This window comes from Littorina saxatilis, linkage group LG4 (assembly GCF_037325665.1).
Source record: "Littorina saxatilis isolate snail1 linkage group LG4, US_GU_Lsax_2.0, whole genome shotgun sequence".
NCBI lineage: Eukaryota > Metazoa > Mollusca > Gastropoda > Littorinimorpha > Littorinidae > Littorina > Littorina saxatilis.
Window position 1 is genome coordinate 9,891,715 of NC_090248.1, and position 13,791 is coordinate 9,905,505.

The following is a 13,791-nucleotide window of genomic DNA, read 5'->3' on the forward strand; positions in this document are numbered from 1 at the left end:
TGACAAACTTCGGTTGTTCCACGGAAAGCCCGTTTTACAGGGCATTTCCGTAATTCTACAGTGAAACCAAATATTGTGATCAGCCGCGAAGGATAGCTTATGTGAAGGAGACCTGCATCAGAAGGAATGGCAAAACACAAAAAATACGCAAGCCAGCGGTTAATCAATAGAGCAACCCTTTTAATAAATATCATAGACTGGTTTATTAAGGGTACAGCTTATGTTTCATGTTGTCAATTAAACGTTCCGTAAACTTCCATTGTTTTCAAAGTTTATGGAATGTTTAATTATTCAGCACTAGAGCACTCTGTTTTCTGAAAGATCTCAATAGATATTTATTTAGTGTTACTCCTTATTGTTTCTGTTTGCAAAGGTTTCCCTCAAAAGCAGTGGATGCATGATCTCTCATGCGGCTTAATTCAGTGACACTGTTTATTTAAAACGTACTGCCCAAACTAATTCACACAGACCAAAGAGGATTTATGAAGGGGAGATACATAGGGGAAAATATCCGGTTGTTATATGATATCCTTTTGTATACACAGTATGAACAGATTCCGGGTCAACTCCTTCTAGTCGATTTTGAGAAAGCTTTCGACAGTATTTCTTGGAAATTTATAGATGGGGTTTTAGACTTTGTAAATTTGGGCCCCGACATAAAAAAATGGGTACGAGCTTTTTACTCTGATATTGTGGCATGCGTTTCTGTAAATGGCTCTTATTCAGCCTGGTTCAGTATTTGCAGAGGAGTAAGACAAGGCGATCCTTTGTCACCGTATTTATATTTACTGTGCGCTGAGGTTTTATCAAACATGTTGCGTGAAAATGAGAAAATAAAAGGTATACATGTGCGTGATAGTGAAATGTTAATGTCTCAGTTTGCGGACGACACAGCTTTGTGTTTGGATGGAACAGAAGAATCATTTACAGAAGCTGTGAGAATTGTGAATGTTTTTGCTAGTATGTCCGGATTAAAAATAAACTCAGAAAAAACACAGGTCATATGGATTGGGAGTAGGAGGAACAGCCAGATACGGTACTTGCGTGACATGAATTTTTGCTGGAACCCAGGGACATTTAGATATTTGGGGGTAGTTTTCTCTGTTGATACAGGAAATATTGTCCATCTAAATTATACAGGAAAGATTGCAGAGATAAGAAAAGTATTGAACATGTGGAGTAAGCGACAGCTTACCCCTTTTGGTAAAATTACTGTTTTGAAAACACTAGCAATGTCTAAGTTAACGTACTTATTTATGAATATCCCAGATCCATGCGATATATTTTTGAAAGAACTTGATGGTATGTTTTTTCAGTTTTTATGGAATGGTAAGCAAGGTAAAGTTAACAAGAAATGTGCTTGTCAGTCTTACCAAAAGGGTGGGTTAAAAATGTTAAATGTTTGTACTTTCTTGTCAGCTATGAAAATTAGCTGGCTTAGGAGAGTTTTCTATGCCGAATCTCCTTTAACCAGGTTTACGCTCTGTCTTTATCCTGAGCTGGATAAACAGCAGCAGCTAGGGGTGAGTTTGCCAACACTTTAATGCAATCAATCCACAATCCTTTTTGGCATGATGTATTGAAACATTTCAAGAAATTAAGCATAAAATGTATACCAACTGATGTAAGTGAGTTTAATTGCAGAATGTATCTTTTATAATAGAAATATTGTAATTGGAAAACACACTGTATACTTTAAAGATTGGACAGAAAGGGGTATTTTCCAAGTCTGTCATTTACTGAATGAAAATGGCAGTCTATTGAATTTTGTATATTTGTATATTTGTAAAATTTCCTATGTTGAAGGTTACTTTTTTGAAATTTGCAGGACTGGTCAAATCTATTAAGGCATATCAGAAAAAGATAAATGTAATACAGGAGGCAAACTATGAATTGTTAAAGCAAAAACCATGGAAAATAATATTTGAAGGAAACCATAGTGTCCAATCGTGTTTGGCCGCGGCAGACTCAGCCCCAGCTGGTGTGGTAAAATGGAATGGTATTTTTGATAACCTCAGCTGGGACAAGATCTTTTAATAATGTCATAAGACAACAGTAGATTGTCAGCTAAAATGGTTCCAGCTGAGGTTAATTTATAGGGCTTTGCCCACAAACCGCTACTTCTTTCTGAGAAAAATTGTTGAATCTTCTAATTGTTCGTTTTGTAACAATGAGGAAGAAACAATTAATCATTTGATGTGGCATTGCCAGCATATTAACAGGTTTTGGCAGGAACTACAGGAACTGTTAAATACTAGTTGTTATCATGTTACTAGGGAGATTTAATAAACGAAACGTCGGGACGTTTCGTTTTGAAGTTGTGGTAAACGTCATCATTTCGGGGGTCTCTCGCTGGAAAGGTGAAGGTCAACTGAAACGGAACGTGGAACGTCAAAACGCAGTCACGTTTTCCACCCCCAAAAAACGAACAATATTTCGTCAACTTTTGTGAGTATTTTTGCACACTAACAGTTTTATTTGTTGGCCATTTTATGCATTGCTAGATTCATCAACCCTTTCACAGTCTTTCAGCGCTGAGAATGTGTTCATTGGAGGTAGACAACTGTTGTGAACTGAAATATTTTGAAGGGTGCTGATCCTGGTACATTTATCCAACTTCATGGTGAAGAAAGCAAATGGCGAAGCAGAAGTAGGTCATCGCATCGAATTTTTATTCTGGCTTCGTATGTGATTTTGTATAAACAAAGTCTGTGTGATTTATTTGGACTGAAAATAATCAAAGTATGCCCGATTCTGGACCACCTCCTAGGGGTTTTTTTTCCATTCTGATCGAGGACAGACGTGATAATTTCACTTGAAGATTTATCGCCCTTCCTTCATTCCGAAACGAAACGTGAATACATCTAAATCTTGTCTGCGGCCTATGCCGTCTCGTTTCACGTTCCGTTTCGCGGGGTGACTCATTCACCAAACGAAACGAGCTGCAAAACGAAACGTGCTGTCCTTTGAATCTCCCTACTAATTTCCAGTTTTCGGAAGCGTTGGTATTGTTTGGAGTTCAGGAAAATATGTTCACTGATAAAGCCTTAGATTTCATTATTTTATTGGCCAAATTTTATATTTACAAATGTAAATGGAACTCTGAAAGACCGATGCTTCCGATATTCTTTTTTTTTTTTTTTAATTTTATTTCTTTTATATACACATAAACAAAACATAACATACATCATGCACAGAGTTTATCAACATAAGTTATGGCTGTCTTAGCGCATACACACGCACATACCTAGACAAGACACAGACATAGACAGTAGGGTGGGTTGTTGAAAAGACAGGGGACATGAAAGGGGGGGTGGGGGGGGGGAAACTGAGGCAGGTTGGGGGAGGGGAGGGGGGGTAGGTGGGGACGGTGGTCACACTTTAGCCTCCAAGTATACATGGGGTTTAATTATCGGCATACAAGCACTGTATAACATGTTATAAATAAATGGGTCAGGGGGTATCACATTCAAAAATGTTCATACGAAATCAATCAAAACAATTATCCTATGGCATCAATGAAAAAAGTGTCTATATAAACACCAATCCTTTGCAAATTTACCATGATGATTATTTACACTAGCATTATACTTTTCGATCAAAAACCTTTGTTTAACAATTTTCACAAAAACATTTAGTGTTGGGACTGTCTTATTTAATTTGGCTCCAAATATATTTTGTTTGGCTAGGAGAATAAACAAATCAAAAACAGCATCCGTATGAAAGTTGTCTAAATACCCTAAAATGACAAGCTCTTTTGACAAATTCAAATTACTGCAATGTGTGAAATTTAGGCATAACCATTCTGTGAAATCAGACCAAAAAAGCTTAACTCTTGTGCACTCCCAAAACAAATGTTCTAAGGTTTCCTCTTCCTGTGTACAAAAGCTACATAGTGATGTGTCAGAAATTTTCATCAAAAATAACAGGCGTTGAGTGGGTAAAATTCTATGTAGTATTCTATATTGGAACCACCTTAGGTATGTGTCTTGTGTAGTTCGCCTTATTGTCAAAAACACCTTTCTAACATTTACATCAAAATTCAATAAATTAGACCATTTTTCCATGCACTGTAGATTGCCATCATTTTTCACAAGATGGGTACATATATGTTTTACTCCACCTTCAGCTATTTGTTTCCATACAACATCATCACCAATATGAAAAACATTGTTTAAAACTGCATCCAACTTTAATCTTTCATGAAAATACTTAACTGAGCGCATAACGCCCTCGAAAAAAACAAAATTCAGTTGTAAATTTGGATGTATCAATTTAAAATCGTTATATGACAAAAACCCATCGGCTCTCATCAAGTGACCGACTGTAATAATGCCGTTTTCCATCCAATTCCTGTTAAAAATAACCTTTTTATCTATGCAAATATGTACATTATAATACAGACGCTCTGAAGCAAAATCACTCAAGGAGATGGGGACACATTTGCATGCAAAATGCTTATAATGTTTGAAAACATCTCTCCAGAAAGGATTCTGAACTCTTTGCATCAATATGTTTCCAAACTCACCTCCTCTCTTGTGAATGTTATGTACAAGTGGACACAGAGCTTGTTGAAGTTTAGTTACTTTTCTTTCACTACAAAGGACTCGCTGTAACCATGACATCTTCAGAGCTGACAAAAAGCATTTCAAATCCACCATTTTAAGCCCCCCCTCTTCAAACGACTGATATGCTGTTGTTCTCTTTATTCTATCTTTCTTACCATCCCATAGAAATGAAAAAAAGAACCTATTCAAATCAAACAAAAACTTATCATCAGGGTCTGGTAAACTCATAAAAAGATGAGTTAACTTAGACAGCGCCAAACTCTTAATAACTGTTATTTTTCCAAAGGGGGTTAAGTTTCTTCTGGACCAGGACCTGAACAAATTCTCAATTTCCACCAATTTATGTTCATAATTAAGGGGTATGATGTCATCTAAGTTGACTGAAAAAACAATGCCAAGAATTTTAAATGTTACAGGGTTCCAACTGAGCATAAGTTCCGGCATAAATTTAATATTACAATTTTTATGTGAGCCTATCCAGACTGCCGTGGTTTTCTCATAATTCATTTTCAGACCTGATATAGAGGCAAATTGCTTCAAAACGTTCATACATGCACAAAAAGATTGTTTTGAACCATCCAGAAACAGGGCGGTATCATCTGCAAACTGGGATATTAATATTTCATCATCTGCCACCTTTATATCTTTTATCTCTGTACTCTGGTGGATCATAATGGACAGAAATTCGGCACATATTAGATATAAATAAGGTGACAATGGATCTCCTTGTCTGGTACTTCTTTGTACATCAAACCAACTAGAATATTTACCATTCACAGAAACACATGATCTAATATTATTATAAAAAGTGAAAATCCATCTTTTAATGTCATCACCGAGGTTGAATTTGCACAAATATTTATCAATGAAGGACCAAGAAACGCTGTCGAAAGCTTTTTCAAAGTCAATGCACATTAAGAGGCCACGTATGTTATGCTTATTCACATAAAATAGAGTATCATATAATAACCTTATGTTTTGGCCAATGTACCTTCCTTTAAGAAAGCCTGTCTGATCTTCATGGATCAAGTTTGGTAACACAGACTTTAACCGTTCAGCAATACAGGATGAAGCAATCTTATAAACTACATTCAACAGTGTAATGGGTCGCCAATTTTTCAAAAAACTTTTATCCTTTCCATCCTTTGGTATACAGGTAATAACTCCCTGTCTCTGGGTAATAGACATCTCTCCCTTTTCAAAGCTACAATTCAGGGATCTCAAAAGAAAAGAACAGAGATCTTTAAAAAAGAACTTAAAAAACTCAGCTGTATACCCATCTGAACCAGGGCTTTTGTCGTTATTTAACCGTTTAATAACTGCCATCATTTCTTGCATGGTAATTTTCCCTTCCAAACAATCTCTTTCTTCATTGGAAAGTGCTGGGTGTTCTAAGTTTTCATCAATCGATTCATTTACCAAATTTGTGTCTCTTGTGGAATACAATTCTTCATAGAAACACTTGACCTCATTACATATAAGGTCACTATCATGTATAACCCCGTTTTCAGTCTGTACAAAACACATTGCTTTCTGCACATAATTCCTTTTTTCCAGGTTACAAAAATAATTGGTATTCTTCTCACCATCACAAATCCACCTGGCACGTGATCTCACAATAATACCATCAACTCGCTTCTGCCGCACTTCACACAAATCTCGCTTCTTCTGCTTCCGATATTCTTGAAATTTTTGAAAAGTAGATATTTATTGGAAAAGTACAAGGGGGGATTAGCAGAAGATAAGTTTGACCGCCTCTGGCAACCATATTCTCACCTGGTTTCATGAAAATTGTCCAGTACTAGACTCTACTCGTCCTCCCTAATTCGTTAACAGTATCTTGATATATATTCTGTTGTAAACTTGAATCTTGTAGTAATCAATATTATTTAAAGGTCTAGTAGTTGTTGTAGTCAAACAGTCCTATACAGTGCCTCGTTAACTTTATCCCCCTCTCTCTCTACTTCTCTCTCTTTTCTAGATCATTCTTTTTTATGCATGGTGTATGTATGTATGTGGCGATGTGAATTGTGATGTAATGTATAATGTGTTGAAAAAAAAAACCAGGAAAAAAAATATTAAAGATAAAAAAATAAAATAAAAAAAACACGATTGTCAAATAATTATTTTTTTTACCCATTAAGTCTTTTGATCATTATTTAATTAACAACAACAGGTGTGTGTGTGATCATAGTGCAAGAATTATAAAGCAGGGTAACAGGGAGAAGTTGTGACAGAGACACTGTACAAATTTTACCTTTACAGAAAGGTGGCTGGAACTGAGGCTGACAGGAGGCACACGTCCCAGTGAAAGAGTCGCACTGGTCACCTCCCCTGCACTGACCACACGGCTCTGAGCAGTTTTTACCATAACCACCATTATGACAAACTGTAAAAGAGATATTTCAAGCAATTTAAAGCTAACAAAACCGAACCAAACCAAACTGGTTTTCTTGTATCCAGTATATTAAAAAGACCAATAACAGACCTATTGCTGCAAAACCTGAACAAGTATAATCTTGAGACTACAGGTTATGAATGTAAACATCACAGCCACACACACACACGTCAAAATATAACATCATAAACAGACACGCACACAGAGACAAACATAGGCGAACACAGAGATTCTCACACAGACACACACGTCAAAATATAACATCATAAACAGACACGCACACAGAGACAAACATAGGCGAACACAGAGATTCTCACACAGACACATTCGCTAGCACGCACACACTTACATTCGTTGCAAAAATGATCTTTAGAGGTCCACTGGTATCCAGGCTTGCATCCCTCTAGACATTCACCGTCAGTATTGTGACATCGATCTTGTGAACAGTTAGTGCACTGCATGCTGCAGTCGTATCCAAAAGAACCACTCGGACATTCTGAAACACAACAGCAGCATAATCAAACCAGTGTCCTTAATAAATGACTTGCCAATTGTTTTATGTAATCTGTGTGTACACGTGTGTGTGTGTGTGTGTGTGTATGTGTGTGTGTGTGTGTGTGTGTGTGTTTGTGTGTGTTTGTGTGTGTGTGTGTGCGTGTCTGTCTCTCTGTCTGCCTGTCTGGGTGTGTGTGTGTGTGTGTGTGTGTGTGTGTGTGTGTTTGTGTGTGTGTGGGGGGTGGGGTTATGTGTGTGCGTGTGTTGCCATAATTGAATGAACTAAAAAAGGATGTCTATTCCTTGCCAAATTCAACGCAAAAAAAAACACCTCAAATTATTTCAAACCCTCACTATCGATCAGCCAGCTAACCAATTAACCGACTGAGCAACCGTCCGACCAATCAACAAAGTAAACAAATAAATAAACATCCGTCAAAGAAAACTTGCCTTTTGCGCCCTTGTAGATACAAATTAAACTTCAATCAAGCATCAATAACAGATGTAACCGACCTAAACATTTTATAATTTTTTTTTTTTTTGGGGGGGGGGGAGGGGGGCTTTCATTGGAAACACATTTTGTTTGCAAATACAGCGCATTGCAACAAGCAGTGCCACTGCGATTACTCATAGAGCAATAGTGCAAAGTCCATGAACGTTTGTAATCGATCCGTTTCTGTGTCTGTGTGTGTGTGTCTGCTTGTGCGTCTGACTGTGTGTCTGTCTAATTGACAGTTGTTAACCCGTGATTTGTAAAAATGTAAAAATATTTTACAAATCACGTCGAACCTAAAACTGCGATTTGGAAAAATGGAAAAATGGAAAAATATCGCATTCCACAAAGTAATGCATGCCTTTTATTATTATTATTTTTCTTGTTTAGAGCCTCTACGCTGAGTGGTGGGGGTGGTTTTAGTTCCACATCCCATTTTGGTGCAATCCCATTTTGCCGCCGTCCCATTTTTTGCCCCATCCCATTTTTGCGACATTTCACAAGCCAAACGTCATTTTACTAACATGTCATAACAATAGCGCGACATCCCATTTTGACACCATATCCCATTTGGCCGTCATGCCGTTTCACCGCATTCCATTTCGCCCCCATCCCATTGTCGCGACATTTCACAAGCCAAGCGTCATTTTACTACCGTGTCATAACAATTGCGCGACATCCCATTTTGACACCATCCCATTTGGCCGCCATCCCATTTTTTATTTATTCTTCTTGCCAAGCCTCACTATACTACGATACTGCGTTATTCAACTAGGAAAACATTCCGTTTTCGCCAAATCCCAATTTTGCCACAATCCAAAATGTCGCGAAATAGGGATGGCGGCAAAATGGGATGACGGCAAAACGGCATGGCGACAAAATGGAATGTGGCGCTAGTGGTATGACACGGTGGTAAAATGACACTTGGCCTGTGAAATGTCGCGAAAATGGGATGGGGGCAAAATGGGATAACGGCGAAACGGGATTGCGCCAAAATGGGATGTGGAGCTAATGGTACATGACATGGTGGTAACATGACACTTGGCCTGTAAAATGTCGCGAAAATGGGATGGGGGCGAAATGGGCTAACGGCGAAACGGGATTGCGCCAAAATGGGATGTGGAGTTAATGGTACATGATATGGTGGTAAAATGACACTTGGCCTGAGAAATGTCGCCAAAATGGGATGGGGGGGAATTGGGATAAAGGCGAAACGGGACTAATAGATCCCTTGCCTTTGGGGTAGTTCGACTCTGTCACTGCTAGCTTTCCACTGGGAGGAAGCGACCGGAATTTCCCAACGATGGGACATCCTAGTAATGAAAAAAAAAAAAATCTTAAAATTAAAGGACCAGACCACGCTGTTTTAAAGGTTATTAGAACCACTAACCGATGACTGAAGGTTAGAGAAATGCACCTAAAGATTCCAAAAATGTAAAGAAATTCACCGATTCGTAGCTTTATCATTGTGATTTAATTAAAAACGTTCCGCCAAATTCGTCTGCTAAACGAGACTTCGAAAAGGCCGCCAGTAGACGAGAACCGGATGTGACGTCATTTCGTGTACAGCTTAGGCTCAAGTGCCAAGTGGGCGTTTGCCTACATCGAGCATCAACACGCCGAAGGAATGCGCACGGCTGCTGATAGCTATGAAGTATAGAAAAAAAGGTTCAGGCATCAGTTGTCACCTTTTTCCGATGGGCTTACAACTTCTGCAGCAAGACTGATTAACTGGAAACGGCCAACACGATGTGCTGTGTTTCGCGACACTTTCTTCCAATGTGAACGCAGTTAAGCCGGCAAGAAAACCTGGCACACACAAAACAGCTGTTGCCTGACGCAGTTCCAGTTCCGACAATTGTTGACCACTCACAGGAGGTCAGAAACCGGATACCAATGTCATCAGAACGATCTGCTTTCACTAAACGCAGACGAAAGGAAGTGAGTACATGTATACTGAATGTGTTCTGTAAGGGATAGGGGTTCAGTGTCACTGGGCGTTTTTGTCAGACTGACAGTATTTGTAGTGGAATGGCATCTGTTCCTAATTTTAAGCACATGTGTTAAGATTACAGATTAAAACATATATCTGTTACTACATGTCCGTCCCCATGCACCCACCTTAAAGTTCCCTCTCTCTCTCCCTCTTTTACACTCACCTGGGTAATCGATGAGTCTCAGGGTTAATCAGTGTCCGTCCATATACACGTAGACATTCACACAAACACACACACGTTGTTATAGTTGTTATCTTTTAATTCAGTGTTGTATTAAATGGATAAAGAAATCGTTAATACAGCAAGCTTGCATGAATAATTTGCTGTTGTCCTTTTTTTCAGATCAGGTTCTGTAATACAGTAATTATAATTAATACAAGTACAAATTCATGTTTGCAGTCATACTCATAGTGTGAGTGTGTGTGTGTGTGTGTGTGTGTGTGTGTGTGTGTGTGTGTGTGTGTGTGTGTGTGTGTGTGTGTGTGTGTGTGTGTGTGTGTGTGAAAAGCACTTTGATACTTAAAACATCTGTGTTATTTGATTTTATTACAAAACTGCAGTCAGAATATTAAGCAGACCTATTCCAACAATACATTTTGATCAGCAGTAAATGTAATGTCAAATTATGAACAACAATCATGTGAGCAGATATATCTAACAGAAACAAATAGTCTAGCAAAATAATACAACCAAGTACATGTTCGGACATCATCATCCACATCAAAACATTGATTGTAGGAAGAGCACAACTCTGTGTTATTACCACTGCTTCAGTCAAACTGCCAGTTCAACTTTATCTCTGTGGGTTTTTTTTTCTCTCAGAGTATAACATGGGAAAAAAACCTTTAAAAAACTTGCATGCTACAGAGCTGGATTGTTTCTAGTGATCATGCAGCATGATTTTTCCGCATAGAAAACTACTGAAACACCTAAACAGAAATAACAATGTCTACAGAAAAAATCCACTGTTTGATTGCTGTCTGTAGTAGCTCCTCTTGCTAACAGTGGCATTAAAATAATTAAAACTAAGCTATGCTCTCTTGGGGGGGGGGGGGGGGGAAAGTGCTCTAAGTACTTTTTGTGTCTACATAGGCAAAACAAAACTATGCAATGTTTCAGATTTCCTGACCCACCCTATGTTTTTCCTCCTTATCCTGGACTATTTTGGACTCTTACAAAAACTTGTGTACTTCAAAAATGACAAATCTTAATTTTGCAGGCTTACAAGGAAATTGACTCTTCTCTTACAACCAGAATACACCATGATTTCAAGCAAATAAAAAACTACATGCACCTGAGAAAAAAACACTTTAATTCAAGAAGTTAGACCTCCTAACCCCAGCTTTTCAATTCAATTCAATACGTTGTTGATGTTGATTATGGAGCTTAACGTCCTCCCAGGTAACTAGGGACCTATATTGGGACATGATTTTTTATACAATGTTAAAAGTGTAGGGTGTAATGGGGGGGAGGGTGACGGGGTGTAGTCGCTAATAAATTTAAAGGTGCGTTTATTATCTAATATGCCAGACATTTTGTTTTGGCTGGTGTACAGAATAACATCACATAAAATCGCACTCGCAAAACATACAAAACACATAAAATGTACACATCAGTACACACATAACCCAAACCACACATATCCATACCAGCACCATCACACACATATCCACATACATACTCTAGTTTGTACATTATAAAAATAAATACATTATGATTAATATCATTACTAGTCAACTTAAATTAAGGCTCAAAATAGGTCTTAAGATGGATGTTATTTAGTGTAATGAAGAGATTATAAAAACCAAAAAAAGCTATGAGAAAGAAAAGTATGAAAGAATTATGCCCATTCTCCAGTGAAAGTTCTGCTGATTGTGGTAACTTTTTTTTCTGTCTAAAACAGGCATCAGGTTAACTGAACGCCGGAGCTGTTTGAGGGGGTGGTGATCCTAACACTGGCCTATGGCAACACTGGCCTATGGCAGCTACAACAAAGCTCTGCATACACAGCAAGACTACAATGCAACAGTGCCCAGACTTTGACTGCTACAGCTAGACCAGTTGACAAAGCTCAAGTTGTCACCAAGCAGGACGCCCCAACTGGCAACCAACTATATAGACTGAGGCTGCCTATCTCCAAATCTGACAAAGCAAGAATTGTTACGCAAGCTCCACATTTCTGTTTGCAGTTTAAGCCGACCTTAAGTATGCAATGGTTATGCACATCCCCCCACCCCCACACACACACACCCCGCAGTTGAGAGTTGTAATGTACCTTTTATTTATCTTACATACATTTGAAGCCTGTGTAGCTCTGTGACAGAAAGAGGTCTCTGATGGCAGCGACCAGACAGCCAGGAAGAACTTTTCTGTTCTTTCGGAAAGTCAGTGAGTGTGCAACTTGTCAGTATGTTCTGAACACATCAAAACATTTTCTTTAATTTAAGCTACATAATATCATGTGGATGCACTGATTGGGTGTAAATAATAACAGCAATTGGTACAGTCAATTCACTAAATGTGCAACAAAACCCTAATCATCAGACATTTTACAACAGCAAACTTCAACAGTCCTTTTACTTTCCTGAATGTCATTATTATTTATTAAAACATGCATCTAGAGCAACATACATATAAATCTTCTTTTATTAAAGTTCACCTGAAATTCAGGCTGCTTTCCCATGCAAAGTACAAATGCAAGTGTCCATAAACCAGGGTTTAATACATGTAGTATGTGAGTGAGTTCTGATGAAAAAGTGATTGTGTTGTAATATTGGTTATTACTGAGTGTTGATGTTACAATGATTACATTATAAAAACAACAACAACAGAACAATGTGAAGAGCAAACTTCTTCTGTGGGCATGCAAGTGAGTTAATCTTGTGTGTATGTGAAACTATATTTGACTGAGTGTCACATTTAAATGACAACAGTTTTCTTGATAGCCTTTAAAAACAACAACAAATACATACATTTAAAAATCAAACAAATATAGGCACCTCAAAAAAAGTTGTATGTACACCTTCGTGGCTGGTGATGCATTCTTGCTCCCCTGCAAGTTTTCATTCTACAATGTACCTCAGGCTAGCTTCCTCTCTCTCTCAAATCTGCCCCTCCCACACAATACAACAGGTACAGTGGCCAATCTGACACCAGTCTCTGAAATAATCAAGAACAGTTAAAACTGCGATGAGCTGTTGTTCTTTTACTCGTGAATGCAATGCATGAACACTTAAACAATATCCCACTTATTCGCGAGTGCGTTGACAAGGCGAGAGTGAAAAAATAGCACAGACTCGAAAGCAGACGATAAGTTCAGCACAGAGAGCGGGCGTGTTTACCTTTGATCGCTGAGACAAACAGAGTCGCAATTTTCATCGTCGCTGTCTTTTCACTACTGCTGGAAGTGGCCTCCGCTCCTCATCTTTCATGCTTGATTCGAGGAGAGAAACTGGTAGTTCGAACATGTACGGTTCAATTTCGTCTGCAGTCACGCTTGTTGCCATGTTGGTAAACGGCATCTTCACACTGTGTGACGTCACGGATAATTTATTCATAAGCCAGTCTCGCGAAGATCACGCGGCACAATGGCGGGTCGTTTTGGAGAAGAAATCCGTCGCTTCGGTCACAAAATTCGTCGGATTACGGCCTTACAAGATTCCGAAGTAAACCAAACATTGTTGAAGACGGTAAGAAAGTGGTTTTCTAACTAACTGCAAACATCGGGAAGTGTTCGGTCGCGCAGGAACACGATTCGAAGCGTTTTTGACGCTAAAACAGCATGGTCTGGACCTTTAACAGAGTCGCGCTACCCCAAAAGTCAAGGGATTTCGTTTTTAC

At 38.5% G+C, this 13,791-nt stretch overlaps 2 protein-coding genes across 2 annotated transcripts in view; one reads left to right on the plus strand and one right to left on the minus strand.

Moving 5' to 3' along the window:
- The window catches only part of LOC138963928 (receptor-type tyrosine-protein phosphatase mu-like), a 500,599-nt gene that overhangs the window by 26,843 nt on the left and 459,965 nt on the right, over positions 1-13,791 (plus strand). The window lies entirely within an intron of this gene.
- LOC138963650 (scavenger receptor class F member 2-like) overlaps positions 1-13,791 on the minus strand; it is a 35,677-nt gene that overhangs the window by 7,183 nt on the left and 14,703 nt on the right. The window contains exons 4-5 of the mRNA XM_070335496.1: positions 7,316-7,462; positions 6,826-6,957 (exon numbers count right to left, since the gene is read on the minus strand). Of these exons, the coding sequence (XP_070191597.1) occupies positions 6,826-6,957; positions 7,316-7,462 (279 nt within the window). The remainder of the gene's footprint in view (positions 1-6,825; positions 6,958-7,315; positions 7,463-13,791) is intronic.